Source organism: Bos grunniens, chromosome 29, assembly GCF_055505025.1.
Source record: "Bos grunniens cultivar Pamir isolate PY7600 chromosome 29, Bosgru_T2T1.0, whole genome shotgun sequence".
NCBI classification, from domain to species: domain Eukaryota; kingdom Metazoa; phylum Chordata; class Mammalia; order Artiodactyla; family Bovidae; genus Bos; species Bos grunniens.
This window is the reverse complement of record NC_141193.1, coordinates 2,584,123-2,603,085: the sequence shown is the minus strand read 5'-3', so window position 1 is coordinate 2,603,085 and position 18,963 is coordinate 2,584,123. Positions and strand designations below refer to the sequence as shown.

General features: G+C 46.7%; 1 protein-coding gene across 8 annotated transcripts in view; it reads left to right on the top strand.

The window, feature by feature from the left end:
• The window catches only part of CARS1 (cysteinyl-tRNA synthetase 1), a 52,187-nt gene that overhangs the window by 17,332 nt on the left and 15,892 nt on the right, over positions 1-18,963 (top strand). For all 8 annotated transcript variants that reach the window (XR_015157623.1, XR_015157624.1, XR_015157625.1 and 5 more), the window contains exons 8-10: positions 9,644-9,784; positions 10,008-10,096; positions 10,699-10,820. Coding sequence is in view for 3 of the 8 variants with exons in the window: in XM_086383889.1 (XP_086240015.1) it covers positions 9,644-9,784; positions 10,008-10,096; positions 10,699-10,820 (352 nt within the window). In the remaining 5 variants the exon portion in view is untranslated. The remainder of the gene's footprint in view (positions 1-9,643; positions 9,785-10,007; positions 10,097-10,698; positions 10,821-18,963) is intronic.

Genomic DNA, 18,963 nt, shown 5'->3' with positions numbered 1-18,963 from the left:
GCTGGCTGTGGTTCGTCGTGGTGTCTGTGAGGTGTGTGGCGGCCGGCTGTGGTTCGTGGTTTCTGTGCGTGCGGCCCAGCTGTTGAGCACACTTTGTCAGAGACCGTTTCCGCTCCCTTTTCCTGCTTTTGCTCCTTTGTCAACGAGCACTTGACTGTGTGTAGGACTCTGTTTCTGGACTGTGTTCTCTTCCATCACTTTGCTTGTTAGCCCCACACTGTCTTTTTGGTTTTTTGCTGCGTCGGGGCTGCAGGGTCATTCCCTGTGGTGCGTGGACTCTGCAGTTGTGGCACACGGGCTTACTTGCTCTGCAGCACGTGGGATCTAAGTTCCCTGACCAGGGATTGAACCTGAGTGCCCTGAATGGCAGGCGAATTCTTACCCACTGGACCGCCAGGGAGGCCCAGCGCTGCCCGTCTTGATTGCCTGAGCTCGACGGCGAGTCTTGGGGTTGGGGAGGGTCAGTCCTCCAGCCTTGTGCTTCTGCCTCAGTCTTGTATTGGCTTTCCCGGGTCTTTCGCCTCCTGTCCTTGTAAACTTTAGATTCAGTTTGTCAATACCCGTGAAATGACTTGATAGGAATTTGATGAGATTGAACTGAATCTACAAATCAAGTTGGGAAAATCTGATACCTTGACGGTGTTGAATCTTTGTACCCACAGACGTGAACTCTCTCTCCATTTCTCTCTTCGGAGGTTTGTAGTTTTCCTCATGTAGATCTTGTACGTACTTTGTAAAACTCACATGTAGGTATTTCATTTTGCAGGAGCTAACGTAAATGGTATTGAGATTTTAATTTCAAATCCCAAATGTAGTCTTGGCATATAGTTCTGTCCTTTTCCCCAGTCGATGTGCAGGTTGTCCCCGACCCTGGACAATACGACTTTCCAGATTTTTTGGTTTTAAAATGGTGCAAAAGTGATAAATATCTGGTAGAAACTGAGCTTTGAACTTTGATCTTTCTCTGGACTAGCGGTAGGCAGTCTGCTGCGATCCCGGGTTGCTGGGCGTCAGCAGTGGGCCTCAGCTCCCAGCCAGCTACTCGATCACCAGGGTAAACAACTCATGTACCAGATTTCCCTGGCGGCTCGGTGAGGAATCTGCCTGCCGGTGCCGGGGACGTGAATCCCTGACCTGGGAAGGTACCACATGCTGTGGGGCAACTAAGCCCACGAATCACAACTACTGAGCCTGTGCTCTGGAGCCTGGGACCCACAGTGAGAGAAGCCACCGTAATGAAAAGGCCACGCACTGCAACTGGAGAGGAGTCTCCACTTGCTGCAACTAGAGGAAAGCCCGTGCAGCAGTTAGGACCCAGCATAGTTCAGCTCAGTTCAGTCGCTCAGTCGTGTCCGACTCTTTTCAACCCCGTGCACTGCAGCACGCCAGGCCTCCCTGTCCATCACCAACTCCCAGAGCTTGCTCAAACGCATGTCCATTGAGTCGGTGATGCCATCCAACCATCTCATCCTCTGTTGTTCCCTTCTCTTCCCGCCTTCAATCTTCTCCAGCATCAGGGTCTTTTCAAATGAGTCAGCTTTTTGCATCAGGTGGCTGAAGTATTGGAGTTTCAGCTTCAGCATCAGTCCTTCCAATGAATATTCAGGACTGATCTCCTTTAGGATGGACTGGTTGGATCTCCTTGCAGTCTAAGGGACTCTTGAGTCTTCTCCAACACCACAGTTCAAAAGCATCAACTCTTCGGCGCTCAGCTTTCTTGACAGTCCAACTCTCACATCCCTACATGACCACAGGAAAAACCATAGCTTTGACTAGATGGACCTTTGTTGTCAAAGTAATGTGTCTGCTTTTTAATATGCTGTCTAAGTTGGTCATAAATTTCCTTCCAAGGAGTAAGTGTCTTTTAATTTCATGGCTGTAATCATCATCTGCAGAGATTTTGGAGCCCAAGAAAATAAAGTCTGACACTGTTTCCACTGTTTCCCCATCTATTTGCCATGAAGTGATGGGACCAGATGCCATGATCTTCGTTTTCTGAATGTTGAGCTTTAAGCCAACTTTTTCACTCTCCTCTTTCACTTTCAAGAGGCTCTGTAGTTCTTCGCTTTCTGCCCTAAGAGTGGTGTCATCTGCATATCTGAGGTTATTCATATTTCTCCCAGCAATCTTGATTCCAGGTTATGCTTGCTCCAGCCCAGCGTTTCTCATGATGTACTCTGCATATAAGTTAAATAAGCAGGGTGACAGTACACAGCCTTAACGTACTCCTTTTCCTATTTGGAACCAATCTGTTGTTCCATGTCCTGTTCTAACTGTTGCCTCCTGACCTACATACAGATTTCTCAGGAGGCAGGTCAGGTGGTCTGGTATTCCCATCTCTTTCAGAATTTTCCACAATTTGTGGTGATCCACATAGTCATGGCTCAGCTGGTAAAGAATCCTCCTGCAATGTGGGAGACCTGGGTTTGATCCCTGGGTCGGGAAGATCCCCTGGAGATGGGAAAGGATACCTACTCCTGTATTCTGGCCTGGAGAATTCCATGGACTCCACAGTCCATGGGGTCGCAAAGAGTCAGACACAACTGAGCGACATTCACTTTCAGGACTTCCCTGGTGTCTCAGATGGTAAAGCGTCTGCCTACAATGCTGGAGACCTGGGTTCAATCCCTGGGTCAGGAAGATCTCCTGGAGAAGGAAATGGCAACCCACTCCAGTATTCTTGCCTGGAAAATCCCATGGATGGAGGAACCTGGTAGGCTCCAGTCCGTGGGGTCGCAAACAGTCAGACATGACTGAGCAACTTCACTTTCTTTTCTTTCTTTCTACACAGTCAAAGGCTTTGGCATAGTCAATAAAGCAGAAATACATGTTTCTCTGGAAATCTCTTGCTTTTTTGCTGATCCAACGGATATTGGCAATTTGATCTCTGTTTCCTCTGCCTTTTCTAAAACCAGCTCGAACATCTGAAAGTTCACGCTTCACATATCATTGAAGCCTGGCTTGGAGAATTTTGAGCATTAATTTACTAGTGTGTGAGATGAGTGCAGTTGTGCGGTAGTTTGAGCATTCTTTGGCATTGCCTTTCTTTGGGACTGGAATGAAAACTGACCTTTTCCAGTCCTGTGGCCACTGCTGAGTTTTCCAAATTTTGCTGACATATTGAGTGCAGCTCTTTCATAGCATCGTCTTTTAGGATTTGAAATAACTCAACTGGAATTCCATCACCTCCACTAGGTTTGTTCATAGTGATGCTTCCTAAGGCCTACTTGACTTCACATTCCAGGATGTCTGGCTCTAGGTGGGTGATCACGCCATCGTGATTATCTGGGTCGTGCAGCTCTTTTTTGTACAGTTCTTCTGTGTATTTTTGCCACCTCTTCTTAATATCTTCTGCTTCTGTTAGGTCCATACGATTTCTGTCCTTTATTGTGTCTATCTTTGCATGAAAAGTTCCCTTGGTATCTCTAGTTGTCTTGAAGAGATCTCTAGTCTTTCCCATTCTATTGTTTTCCTTGATTTCTTTGCACTGATCACTGAGGAAGGCTTTCTTATCTCTGCTTTCTATTCTTCGGAGCTCTTCATTCAAATGGGTATATTTTTCCTTTTCTCCTTTGCTTTACACATCTCTTATTTTCTCAGCTGTTTGTAAGGCCTCCTCAGACAGCCATTTTGCTTTTTTGTATTTCTTTTCCATGGGGATGGTCTTGATCCCTGTCTCCTGTACAATGTCATGAACCTCCGTCCGTAGTTCATCAGGGACTCTGTCTATCAGATCTAGTCTCTTAAGTCTATTTCTCACTTCCACTGTATAATGGTAAGGGATTTGATTTAGGTCATACCTGAATGGTCTAGTGGTTTTCACTACTTTCTTCAATTTAAGTCTGAATTTGGCAATAAGGAGGTCACCCTCATCTTCCACCATAGTTTGGCCCCAGGTTAATAGCAGGGCATGGCTTGGTTTCATTGAGTTAGACAAGGCTGTGGTCCGTGTGAGCAGATTGGCTAGTTTTCTGTGATTATGGTTTCAGTGTGTCTGCCCTCTGATGCCCTCTCGCAACACCTACCATCTTACTTGGGTTTCTCTTACCTTGGACGTGGGGTATCTCTTCACGGCTGCTCCAGCAAAGTGCAGCTGCTGCTCCTTACCTTGGACGAGGGGCATCTCCTCACCACTGCCCCTCCTGACCTTGAACGTGGAGTAGCTCCTCTCGGCCCTCCTGCGCCCATGCAGCTGCCTTTCCTTGGACGTGGGGTTGCTCTTCTCAGTGGGGTTGCTCCTACCGGCCGACGCCCTAACCTCGGGCGTGTGGTAGCTTCTCTCAGCCGCTCCTGTGCCGACGCAGCTTGGCACTCTCAGTCGCCGCCCCCGACCTTGGGCGAGGGGTAGCTCCTCTTGGCCATGCTTCTGTGCAGTCCATCTCAGCCAGTGTGCTTCTGTGGAAAATTCTGAAAGAGATGGGAATACCAGACCACCTGACCTGCCTCTCTGAGAAACCTATATGCAGGTCAGGAAGCAACAGTTAGAACTGGACATAGAACTACAGACTGGTTCCAAATAGGAAAAGGAGTCCGTCAAGGCTGTATATTATCACCCTACTTATTTAACTTATACGCAGAGCACGTCATGAGAAACACTGGGCTGGAAGAAGCACAAGCTGGAATCAAGATTGCCGGGAGAAATATCAATAACCTCAGATATGCAGATGACACCACGCTTATGGCAGAAAGTGAAAAGGAAGTAAAAAGGTTCTTGATGAAAGTGAAAGAGGAGAGTGAAAAAGTTGGCTTAAAGCTCAACATTCAGAAAACAAAGATCATGGCATCTGGTCCCATCACTTCATGGCAGATAGATACGGAAACAGTGGAAACAGTGTCAGACTTTATTTTTTTAGGCTACAAAATCACTGCAGATGGTGATTGCAGCCATGAAATTAAAAGACACTTACTCCTTGGAAGAAAAGTTATTACCAACCTAGACAGCATATTAAAAAGAAGAGACATTACTTTGCCAACAAAGGTCCGTCTAGTCAAGGCTATTGTTTTTCCAATGATCATGTATGGATGTGAGAGTTGGACTGTGAAGAAAGCTGAGCGCTGAAGAATTGATGCTTTTGAACTGTGGTGTTGGAGAAGACTCTTGAGAGTCCCTTGGACTGCAAGGAGATCCAACCAGTCCATCCTTAAGGAGATCGGTCCTGGGTGTTCATTGGAAGGACTGATGCGGAAGCTGAAACTCCAATACTTTGGCCACCTCATGTGTAGAGTTGACTCATTGGAAAAGACTCTGATGCTGGGAGGGATTGGGGGCAGGAGAAGAAGGGGACAACAGAGGATGAGATGGCTGGATGGCATCACTGACTCGATGGATGTGAGTCTGAGTGAACTCCGGGAATTGGTGATGGACAGGGAGGCCTGGCGTGCTGCGATTCATGGGGTCGCAAAGAGTCGGACACGACGGAGCGACTGAGCTGAACTGACTGAAATAGCAGGGAAGGAATGCAGTCCTGCCCATCAACAGAAAATCATTAAAAGATTAAAGATTTACTGAGCATGGCCCCACCCATCAGAACAGGACCCAGTTTCCCCCTCAGTCAGTCTGTCCCATCCAGAAGCTTCTTATCCTTCTCCATCAGAGGGCAACAGAATGAAAACCACAATCACAGAAAACTAATCAATCTGACCTCATGGACCACAGCCTTGTCTAACTCAATGAAACTATGAGCCATGCCATACAGGGCCACCCAAGACGGACGGGTCGTAGTGGAGAGTTCCGACAAAACATGGTCCACTGGAAAAGGGAATGGCAAACCACTTCAGTATTCTTGCCTTAAGAACCCCATGAACAGTATGGAAAGGCAAAAAGATAAGACATTGAAAGATGAACTCCCCAGCTCGGTAGGTGCCCAATATGCTACTGCAGATCAGTGGAGAAATAAATCCAGAAAGAGTGAGGAGACGGAGCCAAAGCAAAATCAACACCAAGTTGTGAATGTGACTGTTGATGGAAGCAAGGTCCGATTCTGCAAAGAGCAATATTGCATAGGAACCTGGAATGTTAGGTCCATGAATCAAGGCAAATTGGAGGTGGTCAAACAGGAGATGGCAAGAGTGAATGTCGACATTCTAGGCATCAGCGAACTACATGGATTGGAAAGGGTGAATTTAACTCAGATGACCATTAAATCTATTACTGTGGTCCAGAATCCCTTAGAAGAAATAGAGTAGCCCTCATAGTCAACAAAACAGTCTGAAATGCAGTACTTGGATGCAAACTCAAAAACAACAGAATGATCTGTGTTCGTTTCCAAGGCAAACCATTGAATATCACGGTAATCCAAGTCTATGCCATGACCAGTAATGCTGAAGAAGATGAAGTTGAATGGTTCTTTGAAAACCTACAAGACCTTCTAGAACTAACACCCCCAAAAAGCTGTCCTTTTCATTATAGGGGACTGGAATGCAAAAGTAGGAAGTCAAGAAATACCTGGAGTAACAGGCAAATTTAGCCTTGGAATACGGAATGAAGCAGGGGAAAGACTAACAGAGTTTTGCCAAGAGAACACACTGGTCATAGCAAACACCCTCTTCCAACAACACAAGAGAAGATTCTACACATGGACATCACCAGATGGTCAACACCAAAATCAGATTGATTATATTCTTTGCAGCCAAAGATGGAGAATCTCTATACAGTCAGCAAAAAAAAGACTGGAAGCTGACTGTGGCTCAGACCATGAACTCCTTATTGCCAAATTCAGACCCAGCACAGCCTTAAATAAACAAGTAAATAAAAAGAACAGTGGTGCATTAAAAACCAAACCCTGACGCGCCTGCAGTGGCTCTGTGCCCACACACGCCTGCAGTGGCTCTGTGCCCACACACGCATTTTGGTCTTCGCTTTCAGTACAGCACTCAGTGCGTGACATGAGGCATTCAGCTCTTAATTACAAAGCAGGATCGGTGTTAAGTGGGTTTCCAGCTGTGGCTAGTGCATTCCGAGCTTGTCTGAGGCACACCAGGCTAAGCTGGGATGTTTGGTAGGTGAGCGGTGTTAAATACATTCTTCAGCTTAATGGTATTTTCAACTTAAGAAGGATCTATAATCCTGTCATGAGTTGATGAAGATCTGTGTCTTTTCCCCCCCTTTTTCTTGACTGATTGCATCAGCGGGGACTTCCAGTTCGATGTTGGGAGAGTGATGAGAGGGGACACGCTTGCATTACACCTCCTCTGAATGGGAAGGCGTCACGTTTCTCGCCCTTACGTCTGATACTAACTGCGGGCTTTCTGTAGCTGTTTTCTGTCAAGTTGAGGAAGCGCCCCTCTCTTCCTAGTTGACTGAGGGTTTTTGTCGTGAATGGATGTTGGATTTTGTCTAGTGCTTTTTCTGCATTGATAGGAGACGATACTGATACTGATATGGTCATATGGTTTTTCTTTTTTGATCTGTTGGGTGATAATTTACAGTGTTTGATTTTATAAAGTTGAACCGGGCTTGCATGCGTGTGATGAGCTTGGTTGTGGGATATGATTCTCTTTATGCTTTTGTAGATTCAACTTGCTATATTTTGTTATCGGTTTTTTAGTCTATGTTCGTGAGAGAGACTGTTTTCTTGTAGTGTCTTTGGTTCCCGTATTAGGGATACTGTCCTCTTCTAGCTTCTTAAGGTAAAATCTGATTTCAGGTATCTTTCTCTTCTGAGAAACGCATTCTGCGTTACAAATTTCTTCGGAACACTGCTTTTGCTGCGTCCCGTGAATGTTGATAAGTTGTGTTTTCATTCTCTTTGAGTTCTAAGTATTTAAAATTTTTTCTTGAGGTATCTTTTTTGGCCATTATGTTATTTAGAAAGGTGTTGTTTAATCTCTGTGTGTTTGGGGGATAGTCCAGTTACCTTTCTGTTGTAGGCTTCCAGTTTAATTTCACTGCGATCTGATAACACACACTGTTTGATTTCTGTTCCTCTTAAGTGTCTCTGGGTATGTTTCATGGCCCGAGGGCCCTCTGTCTTGGTAGATGCTCTAAGTGTCTCTGGGTGTGTTTCGTGGCCAAGTGTCTGCTTTCTCTTGGGAACTGTTCCACGTGACTGGAGGAGAATGTGTCTTCCTCCTGTTGGTGGGTGAAGCAGTCTCTTCACAGGTGTCAGTTACGTCCGGTTGATTGATGGTGGTGTTGAGTTCGGCCGTTCCCTCTGATTCTCTGGATCTGTGCACTAGTCTCCAGCCGTGACGCTGGATCCATCTGTTCTTCCTGTAGCTCTGTCGGTGTCTGCCCCGCTGTGTCTGATGCTCTGCTGTGAGGTGCGTACGTATCGAGGGTCACGGTGTCTCCGTGTAGAGTCGGCCCCTTTATCATCATGTGATGCTCTTCTCCGTCCTCCCTTACGGATCCACCAGGAGTGGTTGACTCCTCTCTGCGTGACACCCTTTCAGTCGTTGTGGGAACAGGATGGCGGCTTTCACTGGGAGGCGGAGCTGGAGCCCGAGTCCCTGTTTCATCAGCCGCTGCCCCATCTCTGCTACCTGTTTCATTCTTTTCTCTTTGGGTTTATTCTGCTCCTTTTTCTCTCACCACTTAGGAGTTTAGCTCATTTTTTGGTTTAAGCATTTAAGGCCATAAATTTTTCTCTAAGTAAAGTTTTTGCTGCTTCTATCTATATTGACATTCTTTTGCTTCTCAATAGGTTTTTATTTCCCCTTTGATCTTGTGTTTTGAAACACATGAATAATCTAGGCGTTCGTTTGATTGGGACCTCCTTCCTCTGCTCTGTCTTGTTCTGTGTTGATCCTGCCGGCAGCGGTGGGCTTTCTGCCCCTTCACGTGGGGCAGGCCCAGAGCTCACTTCCAGCTACAGCCTGACAGCGCCTGCCTCCCTGGAGCCCTGCCGCCTCTGCCTGCCCGCCCTGGGCACCAGCTGGGTCCTGGGAGGTTTCCCAGGAGCTCTGCTCTGTCTGGGGGCTGCTCCGGGGCCGCCCCACCCACCTCTGCCCTCCAGGGTCCCTGCTCCCTCCCTCCCGCCTTGTTCTGTGCCTGCGCCCCCGAAGGTGGAGCACAGACCTGGAGCACAGACTGCCTGCCCGTCTGCATACCCATCGCCGCTCTAGCTAAGGAGCCGAAGCCCTGGATCCTCCAGGGCAGAGCGCCGGGGCCGCTGGGTCGCTGGGGCTGGGGCGCAGCCCTGACGCTGTCTCATCGTGTCTCAGATGGCGGTTTCTGGGTGTGGCGTGAGGACCGCCGTGACAGGACATGACTCGTTCCGATGCTGCGTCATTGTAGTCGTGACGTGGGGCCTTCAGCTGATGGCACGTGCCCGGCAGGGCGGCCTGGGCACGGAGACCTGCTTCTGGATCGCAGCTCCGTCTGCTGCTCTGAACCTCCCCTCCAGCAGGCGTCCCGGCCGTCGGTGACCACACCGCGTGCCCTCTTGCCCTGCACCAGGAAGCCCTGACGCAGTGCTGGGCCTCTCCAGGCCCACCCTGACCCTCCAGGCACGTGGTCAGAGCTCCAGCCTCTGGACGGCCAGGCCATCCGTGGGAGCTCTGGGGTCTCCTCCCGGGTCAGGTGCTGGCCGTGCACGGCGAGTCTGTACGCGTGAGGCAGACACGGACGCGCGTAGACCGCGCCCGCCGTGGGCCCTGGAACTTGCATGCGGGTGCACACATCCTGCTTCCTTTTCTTCAGGCGTTGCTGGAAGAAGCAAAGGATGTGCTTTCTGACTGGCTGGATTCCATGCACGGCAGTGAGGTGACGGACAATTCTATTTTCTCTGAACTGCCCAAATTCTGGGAGGCGGAGTTCCACAAAGACATGGAAGCCCTGAACGTAAGTGTCGCCCTGAATGTAAGTGTCGCAGATGGTCTTGACCTTGGTCTCTTGGGCCGAGGGCCCCGTGACTGAAGCCCTCTCGGGATCCAGACCCTCTTCATTGCGTGTGCAAATTCATTTTGAAAAGACAGCGGGGCTGGGGGTGGTGCATGGGGGAGGGGCGGGGCACCGGGGCCCAGCGGTGCTCAGGCTTCTGGAGCCGGGCTTGCCTTGTCCCCAGGTCCTCCCTCCGGACGTCCTGACCCGGGTTAGTGAGTACGTGCCAGAGATCGTGGACTTTGTCCAGAAGATCGTGGACAACGGTTACGGGTGAGCTCAAGGCTCCAGGAAGGTGTGCCCAGGGGCGCGGGTCTCCGCTGGCTTGGAGAGGAGCAGGGAGGCGCAGGGAGCCGCCAGGGCGGTGGCGGCCCTGGGCTCCCGTCTCAGAGCTGCACGGCACGTGAGCAGTGGAAGGGCCACCACGCGGCTGCAGCGGTCCTGTGAGGGCACACACCCCTCGTCCCTCCCTGAGCCCCCGGCTCCTCTTCTTAAAAGGACACCAGTCTTGCTGCGTCAGGGCCCACCCTGGAGGCCTCGTTTTAACTCGAGCTCCTCTGTAAAAGCCCTTTTTCCAAATGCAGTCAGACGGCGAGGTGCTGGGGGTCAGGGCTGGCAGGCAGAGGCGAGGGCAGCATGCAGGGCAGAGTCACCCGGGCAGGGGGCAGGGCACAGGCCGGGCTGTTGGGGAGTCGGGGGCCCCCATCCCAGCCACGCTCGTCACAGCCCCGTTTGGCCCACTCGGTGGCCATGTTGGAACAGCCTGCTGGCCGGCCTGCTGCACAGGGTGCGGAGCGGACCCCTATGGCCTCTGGGTCCCCAGGCCGGCCAGCCGGGCAGCTCGTCACGCCTTCCCCGACGGCTTTGTGTTCCAGCTACGCTTCAAACGGGTCCGTGTACTTCGACACAGTCAAGTTTGCCAACAGTGAGGGGCACAGCTACGGAAAGCTGGTGCCCGAGGCCGTCGGGGACCAGAAAGCCCTGCACGAGGGGGAAGGTAAGCGGACCGGCTGGGGTCACAGCCCGGGGAGCCGTGGCCTCACCCCGCACAGCGTGGGGGCCTAGGCTCACGGGGACCCTGGCTTAAAACTTTAGGGATTTTAGGAGCTCTCTACACGGAACTCCTGAACTGCGTTGTTGCCTAGGGGACAGAGCAGAGGGCAGCCTCTGTGCGGCCCCGCAGAGCAGACAGGCCTCGGCGCCTGGGGTGGGGCTGACTGTTCTCTCAAGGGTCGGGCTGGGCCGGGCTGGACTCCTGCCCCGGGGGTGTGGAGAGGACACAGATGGTGCCCTGCTGAGTGGGCGCCCGGCACCCTCACGGGGCAGCAGGGAGCCTGGGGAGGGAAAGCCCCAGAGCGCTTTGATGGAAGGCAGGCAGGGCACCCAGAGGGGCGGGAGACACAGGCTGTTCACTTACAGACCCCAGAAGGCGCCTGGGGCGGACGCCGAGTCGGGCAGGGCAGCCCCTGTCCCGGGACAGGAGCGAGCAGTCATTATCTGTACGGTCGCTGCAGGGAATCCAAGGTGGGGGACTTGGGCCATAGTCAGAGCCTGTTCTGATCTTGAAGGCTCAGCTCTGGGGGTCTGAGCACCTGTGTTTAATCCGTGTAGAGTTTGTTTGCATTCCGTGTCATAGTATGCTTCAAGCATAGCTCAGTTGCAACGTGTATGAGACTGTCGTTTAGACCAGGGATTGCAGTTAGTACTAAACCGTAGCCCGTCGTCCACCGTGATCACTCACACTGCCTACACGAGAGCCCTTGGGCAGAGCTTGGCAACAGGACGGCACACTGGAGAACGCCGGGCAGCCGCTTGGACGGCCGTGTTGCTGCCACTGTGACGGTGACCCGCGTGTAAAGACAGCCCCCCCCACCCCACTTAACCCAGACGTGTTAAACAGACACAAGACTTTTCCTGGACCACGCTGGGCTCTGTCTGTCTTTCATTCATAAGTGTTTTCTCCACTCTCACCCTCTCACACCACCAGATGCACTTGTTGCTGCCAGCGTTTCCGGAAGGCACTGGGGCTGTAAAAATGTTTATCTTGCCTTTTTTTTTTTTAACCATGGATACAGTTTTCACATTTTATTGTCTTTACATTTAAACTTCACCATTAGCTACATGGAGCCTAAGTACATAGCAGACCCTAGTCAAAATTTTTGAAACGTGATGCTGAATGGATGTGTGGCTGTAAGGATTTATGACATATTGTAGAAGATAAAGGTTGTTAGTGGGTGTTTGCTTCTGTCTGTCTGCACTTGCAGCCAGGCAGACGTATGAGTCTCTGGGTCGTAGTTGGAGGAAGCACCGTCCAGGACTGAACAGGGGTCCCTGCTTGCTGACTGAGTCTCCACAGACTTGGGAGTCTTTGTCCCGATACGAGGGCGGCTTCGTTATGCAGGTTACAGCTTCCTCAACGTGCGACTTACAGTGTCATACGTTTGGGTCCAGTGACTTCTCCTTAAGGGCTCTGTTGTAAAGAGATTCACTTCAGTCGCTCAGTCATGTCTAACTCTTTGCGACCCCATTGACTGCAACACACCAGGCCTCCCTGTCCATCACCAACCCCCAGCATCTACCCAAACTCATGTCCTTTGAGTCGGTGATGCCATCCAACCATCTCATCCTCTGTCATAACCTTCTCCTCCTGTCTTCAATCTTTCCCAGCATCAGGGTCTTTTCCAATGAGTCAGCTCTTTGCATCAGGTGGCCAAAGTACTGGAGTTTCAGCCTCAACATCAGTCCTTCCAATGAACACTCAGGACTGACCTTCTTTAGGATGGACAGCTCAAGAGTCTTCTCCAACACCACAGTTCAAAAGCATCAATTCTTTGGCTCTCAGCTTTCTTCATAGTCCAACTCTCGCATCCATACATGACCACTGGAAAAACCATAGCCTTGTCTAGATGGACCTTTGTTGATAAAGTAATGTCTCTGCTTTTTAATATGCTATCTATGTTGGTCATAACTTCCCTTCCAAGGAGTAAGTGTCTTTTAATTTCATGGCTGCAATCACCATCTGCAGTGATTTTGGAGCCCAAAAAATAAAGTCTGACACTGTTTCCCCATCTATTTGCCATAAAGTGATGGGACCGGATGCCAGGATCTTAGTTTTCTGAATGTTGAGTTTTAAGCCAACTTTTTCACTCTCCTCTTTCACTTTCATCAAGAGGCTTTGTAGTTCTTCATTTTCTGCCATAAGGGTGGTGTCATCTGCATATCTGAGGTTATTGATATTTCTCCCGGCAATCTTGATTCCAGTTTGTGCTTCTTCCAGCCCAGCGTTTCTCATGATGTACTCTGCATAGAAGTTAAATAAGCAGGGTGACAGTATACAGCCTTGAAGTACTCCTTTTGTGATTTGGAACCAGTCTGTTGTTCCATGTCCTTCTCTAACTGTTGCTTCCTGACCTGCATACAGGTTTCTCAAGAGGCAGGTCAGGTGGTCTGGTATTCCCATCTCTTTCAGAATTTCCCACAGTTTATTGTGATCCACACAGTTAAAGGCTTTGGCATAGTCAATAAAGCAGAAATAGATGTTTTTCTGGAACTCTTGCTTTTTCCATGATCCAGTGGATGTTGACAATTTGATCTCTGGTTCCTCTGCCTTTTCTAAAACCAGCTTGAACATCTGAAAGTTCACGGTTCACGTATTGCTGAAGCCTGGCTTGGAGAATTTTGAGCATTACTTTACTAGCGTGTGAGATGAGTGCAATTGTGCGGTAGTTTGAGCATTCTTTGGCATTGCCTTTCTTTGGGACTGGAATGAAAACTGACCTTTTCCAGTCCTGTGGCCACTGCTGAGTTTTCCAAATTTGCTGGCATATTGAGGGCAGCACTTTCACAGCATCATCTTTCAGGATTTGAAATAGCTCAACTGGAATTCCATCACCTCCACTAGCTTTGTTTGTAGTGATGCTTTCTAAGGCCCACTTGACTTCACATTCCAGGATGTCTGGCTCTAGGTGAGTGATCACACCATCGTGATTATCTGGGTCGTGAAGCTCTTTTTTGTACAGTTCTTCTATGTATTCTTGCCACCACTTCTTAAAATCTTCTGCTTCTGTTAGGTCCATACCATTTCTGTCCTTTATTGAGCCCATCTTTGCATGAAAAGTTCCCTTGGTATCTCAAATTTTCTTGAAGAGATCTCTAGTTGTTCCCATTCTATTGTTTTCCTTGATTTCTTTGCACTGATCGCTGAGGAAGGCTTTCTTATCTCTTCTTGCTATTCTTTCGAACTTTGCATTCAAATGGGTATATCTTTCCTTTTCTCCTTTGCTCTTCACTTCTCTTCTCTTCTAAGCTATTTGTAAGGCCTCCTCAGACAGCCATTTTGCTTTTTTGCATTTCTTTTTCTTGGGCATGGTCTTGATCCCTGTCTCCTGTACAGTATCATGAACCTCTGTCCATAGTTCATCAGGCAGTCTATGTATCAGATCTGGTCCCTTAAATCTATTTGTCTCTTCCATTGTATGATCATAAAGGATTTGATTTAGGTCATACCTGAATGGTCTAGTGGGATTCTCTACTTTCTTCAATTTAAGTCTAAATTTGGCAATAAGGATTTCATGATCCGAGCCACAGTCAGCTCCCAGTTTTGTTTTTGCTGACTGTATGGAGCTTCTCTGCCGGGGTCCAGCCCCGGTGGATCCAGGGAATTCGAAGCGGGGACAGTGTCGGCGAGGATCAGGAAACAACTGCTTAATTAAATGTTAACTAAGGATATAAAGAGTAATAGAATAAGGATAGCTCAGTGAGGAAATTCAGTGGAGAAAAGAGGCTGAATAATTCAGCCAGAAGGTGAGAGAAAGAACGACATGGGGAGACCAAGTTTCGGTGAACAAGGCCCGCACTTTATTTTCCAAAGTAGTTTTTATACCTTAAGTTATGCATAGAGGATAATGGGGGAAGGGGTAGAGTCATGCAGTAAGCCAGGCTTTCTTCCTGCAAATTTATCTTATGCAAAAGTTTAGGTGATTTGCATCATCTTCTGGCCCGGAGGCCTGTTAACATTTTAAGAAACTTATTTTTCTCTAAGGTAATTATTCTAAAGTCAGGCGCCACCCTCCAAAAGCATTAGATAAAGTTGCATTCTTATAGGGCAAAGGTGTGGTGGGCTATAACAAGAAAAAGAATTAACTCAAGGGTCCAAGATTACAAACATTAAAGCTACTACTTACACCAATTATATTAATCAATACACTGCCAGGGACACAGCAGGTAAGGGATATGGAAACTTAGCAGCAAACATTGGCCCAACAAGTGAAAAACCCTTCACCAATACAATTTCTCATCAATCTTTTAACTGCTCAAAGGAATCTGTATTCAGACAGTTTAGAACATCTCATGCCTCTCACAGTTGGGAGGCTCTGAACAATCACATGTGGCCAGAAAAACCTATTCAGGCAGGCTAGAGGACTTCCAAAGGAGTTTGTAGGTTGAAACAGTGTCACACCCAGGAATTATTAACTGGAGCTGTAAGTTAACTCTTTTTTCAGAGAGAGGTAGTGGGGGACAGCCCCCCATAAAGTCAGAGGTGTAGGTGAGAGCACAAAGCAGAAAGTAGGCAGACTCTGGTTTTGGGGGCAGATGCTCGAGAATTTCCTGGGGGACTCCTGAGGCTCGATCCCGCCTTTGTGTATGCCGAGCCTCCTTCCTCATGACCTTTGCCAGGGGCGGAGCTCCTGCTCCCGGCATCTCCCCCTTTTTTATTTCTTAAAACAGCCAGATGCGGCTCAGTTGTGAGCTTCTGAATGTTCTGCCAAAGAATCCTGATAATACAAGGAAAAATGCTCATGAGAAGATTAGACAGAATGTTTTTTCCAGAAATAAAGTTAGAGAAGGTGTGAAAAAAGTCATTAGCTCTTCCAGCGGCCATAAAATCCAGTCGAGAGTGTTCCAGGGTCTGTATTTGATTATGAAGTTTCCCTAAGTCCAGGCCAATGTCAGAGCTGTTCCAAACACCTGAGATATGATTTTTGATTTTTTCCCATTCATAATCTGTCTCGTTTACCTTTAAAGATGTCACGCATATCCACCGGTAATCAGCGTGGCAAGACAGAGCCATTTTCACTTTTAAAGCCTGTAATCAGTCCCAGTATGCATTATTGCCTCTTATAAGGCATCTACTCTCATCTCTAATTTCTATCTATAGCTTCCTGTGTTGCTAGAGTTAGAGAAACATTTTTAGACATGGTGTCAACATATTGGGCAGTATGCACTTGTTGAGTCAGTGATATTACTGTCACAGTAACAGAAGCAATTGTGGTTATTAAAGCTGCTATTCCCAGGATAAGCAAGCCCACAAACCATCACGATCGCATTAAATCCTGTAGTTGTTGTAATACAGCAAGACCAAAATTAACATATCAATAAGTGGTTACATCATAAGGCGGACATTGTAACACTACAAAGGAGCAAGCATTATACTGAGGGTTTAAACAAGATGAGAGCACGCATTGTTCACGAGTCGCTGCATTGGGTCCACCAGTGAAAGTCACTGTAATTAAGTTTTCCAGAATCGCTGGTAAAGAGAAAAACTTAAGGAGAGGGTTATTTTCTGGTGGGAGTTCACGCTGCAGCAGCCTCGTCAGTCTCGCCGGGATCTCGATGTTTATCTTGCCTCCCCTTCCGGCGGGCTCCTCTTTTGTGATCGAAGCAATGAGGGAAGTGGATGTCTGGGGGACTGCAACATGGTGAATCAGCCTGTCCCGGATCTAAATTGGAGAATCTGCATCCTGTGGAAAAATACAAGCGCATCCTCCACCGCTAGTTAATAATGGGTCAGGACCCTTCCATTGTCCTGAGAGGAGGTCCTTCTATTTGAGTAACGGTTTTGCATTCAATTGCTCCGGACACAAATGGCGAAGCATTGCAGTAGTTCCGGCTGAATCAGTATTTAAAATATTTATTACGAAAAGAGCATGTTGCAAGATTTGATGGGGAGAACTATACTTAAACTCCCCTTCTTTAATTTTTTGAATTTGGATTTTTAATATTTGATGTGCTCTTTTCACAATGGCTTGTCCCTGGAGATTATAAGGGATGCCTGTATTATGTATAATTTGAAACTTTATACAAAATTCCTGAAAAGACTTAGAAGTAAAAGCAGGAGCATTGTCAGTTTTCAAAGCTTTTGGTAGGCTCAAATATGAAAAACAAGTAAAGAGATGCTGTATTACATCTTTAATTGCTTCCCCTGTACGAGCAGTTGCAATAATAACATGAGAAAAGGTATCTCCAGTTACATGAACAAAGGACAGTTTTCCAAATGAAGAGACATGAGTTACATCCATTTGCCAGAGTACGTTAGGTTTGAGACCGCGAGGATTAACTCCCACAGGTAGACTATTATAAACAGTGGGGCAGTGTAGGCAAGAACGCACAATCTCTCGAGCAGTCTCTCTGGGAATTTGGAATTGATATCTTAAAGCAGTAGCATATTGATGATAAAGTAAGTGAGAGGCTCTGGCCTCCTCAATCACAGTAGCCACTGTATTTCTGGTTAACAAGTCAGCCAAATCATTAAAGGCATTTGTTGCTGTAATTTAGTTAACAAATGAAATATGGTAGTCTTATTTTCAGGCAAAACCGCAGTTTCAATGTGTGGAAACAACCTGACAATATACTGAGAATCAGAATAAAGGTTAAATTCCTCATCTGCAAACATAGCAAAAGCCTCTATGACTGCTGTTATTTCAGCTCTTTGAGCTGAAGTTTTTTGTGTTTTTAAAACTTTTTGGTGATTTTTAGTAACTATGGAGGCTTTACTGTCTGTTGACCCGTCAGTAAAAACTATTTGAGTGTTTGGAACAGGAGATTGTTTACGTCTGACAGGAAAAATAACTGGATGTCTGGATATAAAATTTAGCAAAACATGTGAAAGTAAATGATGTAAAAATTTGACCAAAATAGTTTTTTATAGCAATCTGTCAATTTTTAAACATTAGAAGAGCATCAGGTTGTTCCTTATTATATGGAATTACAATTTCTGATGGCTCTTTACCAAATAATTCAATGCTCCCCTTTTTTCCTTTAATATCAAAGTAGCTCTCAATCCTGGATAAGAGGCCGCTACTTTTTTAGTTTGAGCGGGAAGATGGACCCACTCTAGGGGGCCGTTTTGCCATAAAACCAATTTTTTGTCTGGTTACCCCAATTACACCTACGGGGGTTTTATGGCAAAGGAATTGTCAAGCAGTTGTCAATTTAATTTTTTAAATTTTTAAAATTTACATTTTAACAACATAAATTTAGAGATATGTTAATTTAGGTCTAATGTTTAGTTTAGGTCTCTGTATAAATTTAAATAATAAATGTATAACCTTCTTATCTCATTTTGGTATACAGATATACCTAAATGCAAAAGGTATTTATATATGGCAACAAGTATAAACTTATTGACATAATCAATATACTTTAATTAATCTTTATAATTAATACATTAATTAATATATATTACAGCAATACAACATGTACACAGCTAATACCAACCAACACAAACCAATGTACTGCAATAATACATGTCACACATATATAATTATACAGTATACAGAACATATATCATCACAGCACATCAATCCATACCAATTAATATCAGCCACACACACGTTATATTACTGCAATATATATTTAATTATACAGTATATATATAATATGCATATACAGTATACATATTAATTTATATACAAATTAATTAAGTATAGATCCATAAATAGAATTAGGTATACCTTTATTATATTTTATTTATACCCATACCTAATTAGGCAAACTGTAATTAGGCAAGTATATTTATATTATGTATTTATAACAATATATAAAGTATTGTTAATTGTACCGCCTGTTGATAACTAAGAAATTGAGAAAACCCTTCTCTGAGTATCTCCTATTTGAGACAGCACGTCCCTCCCCCATAGGGTAAAGGGGAGCGTAGGAACTACATAGGGTTGGAAAGTTCCACAGGTATCCTCAAACTGCCAGTCTAACATTTTTGAACTTTTAACTACTGTGGGGGCTTGAGGGCAAATGAAACAAAATTTGACCCCTGAAATCTATGAGGACAACTTGCCAATCATCACTATTTTGTAAAAGACTTGCAGTTGATCCTTATTGAATGGAATTACTATATTTGCTACTTC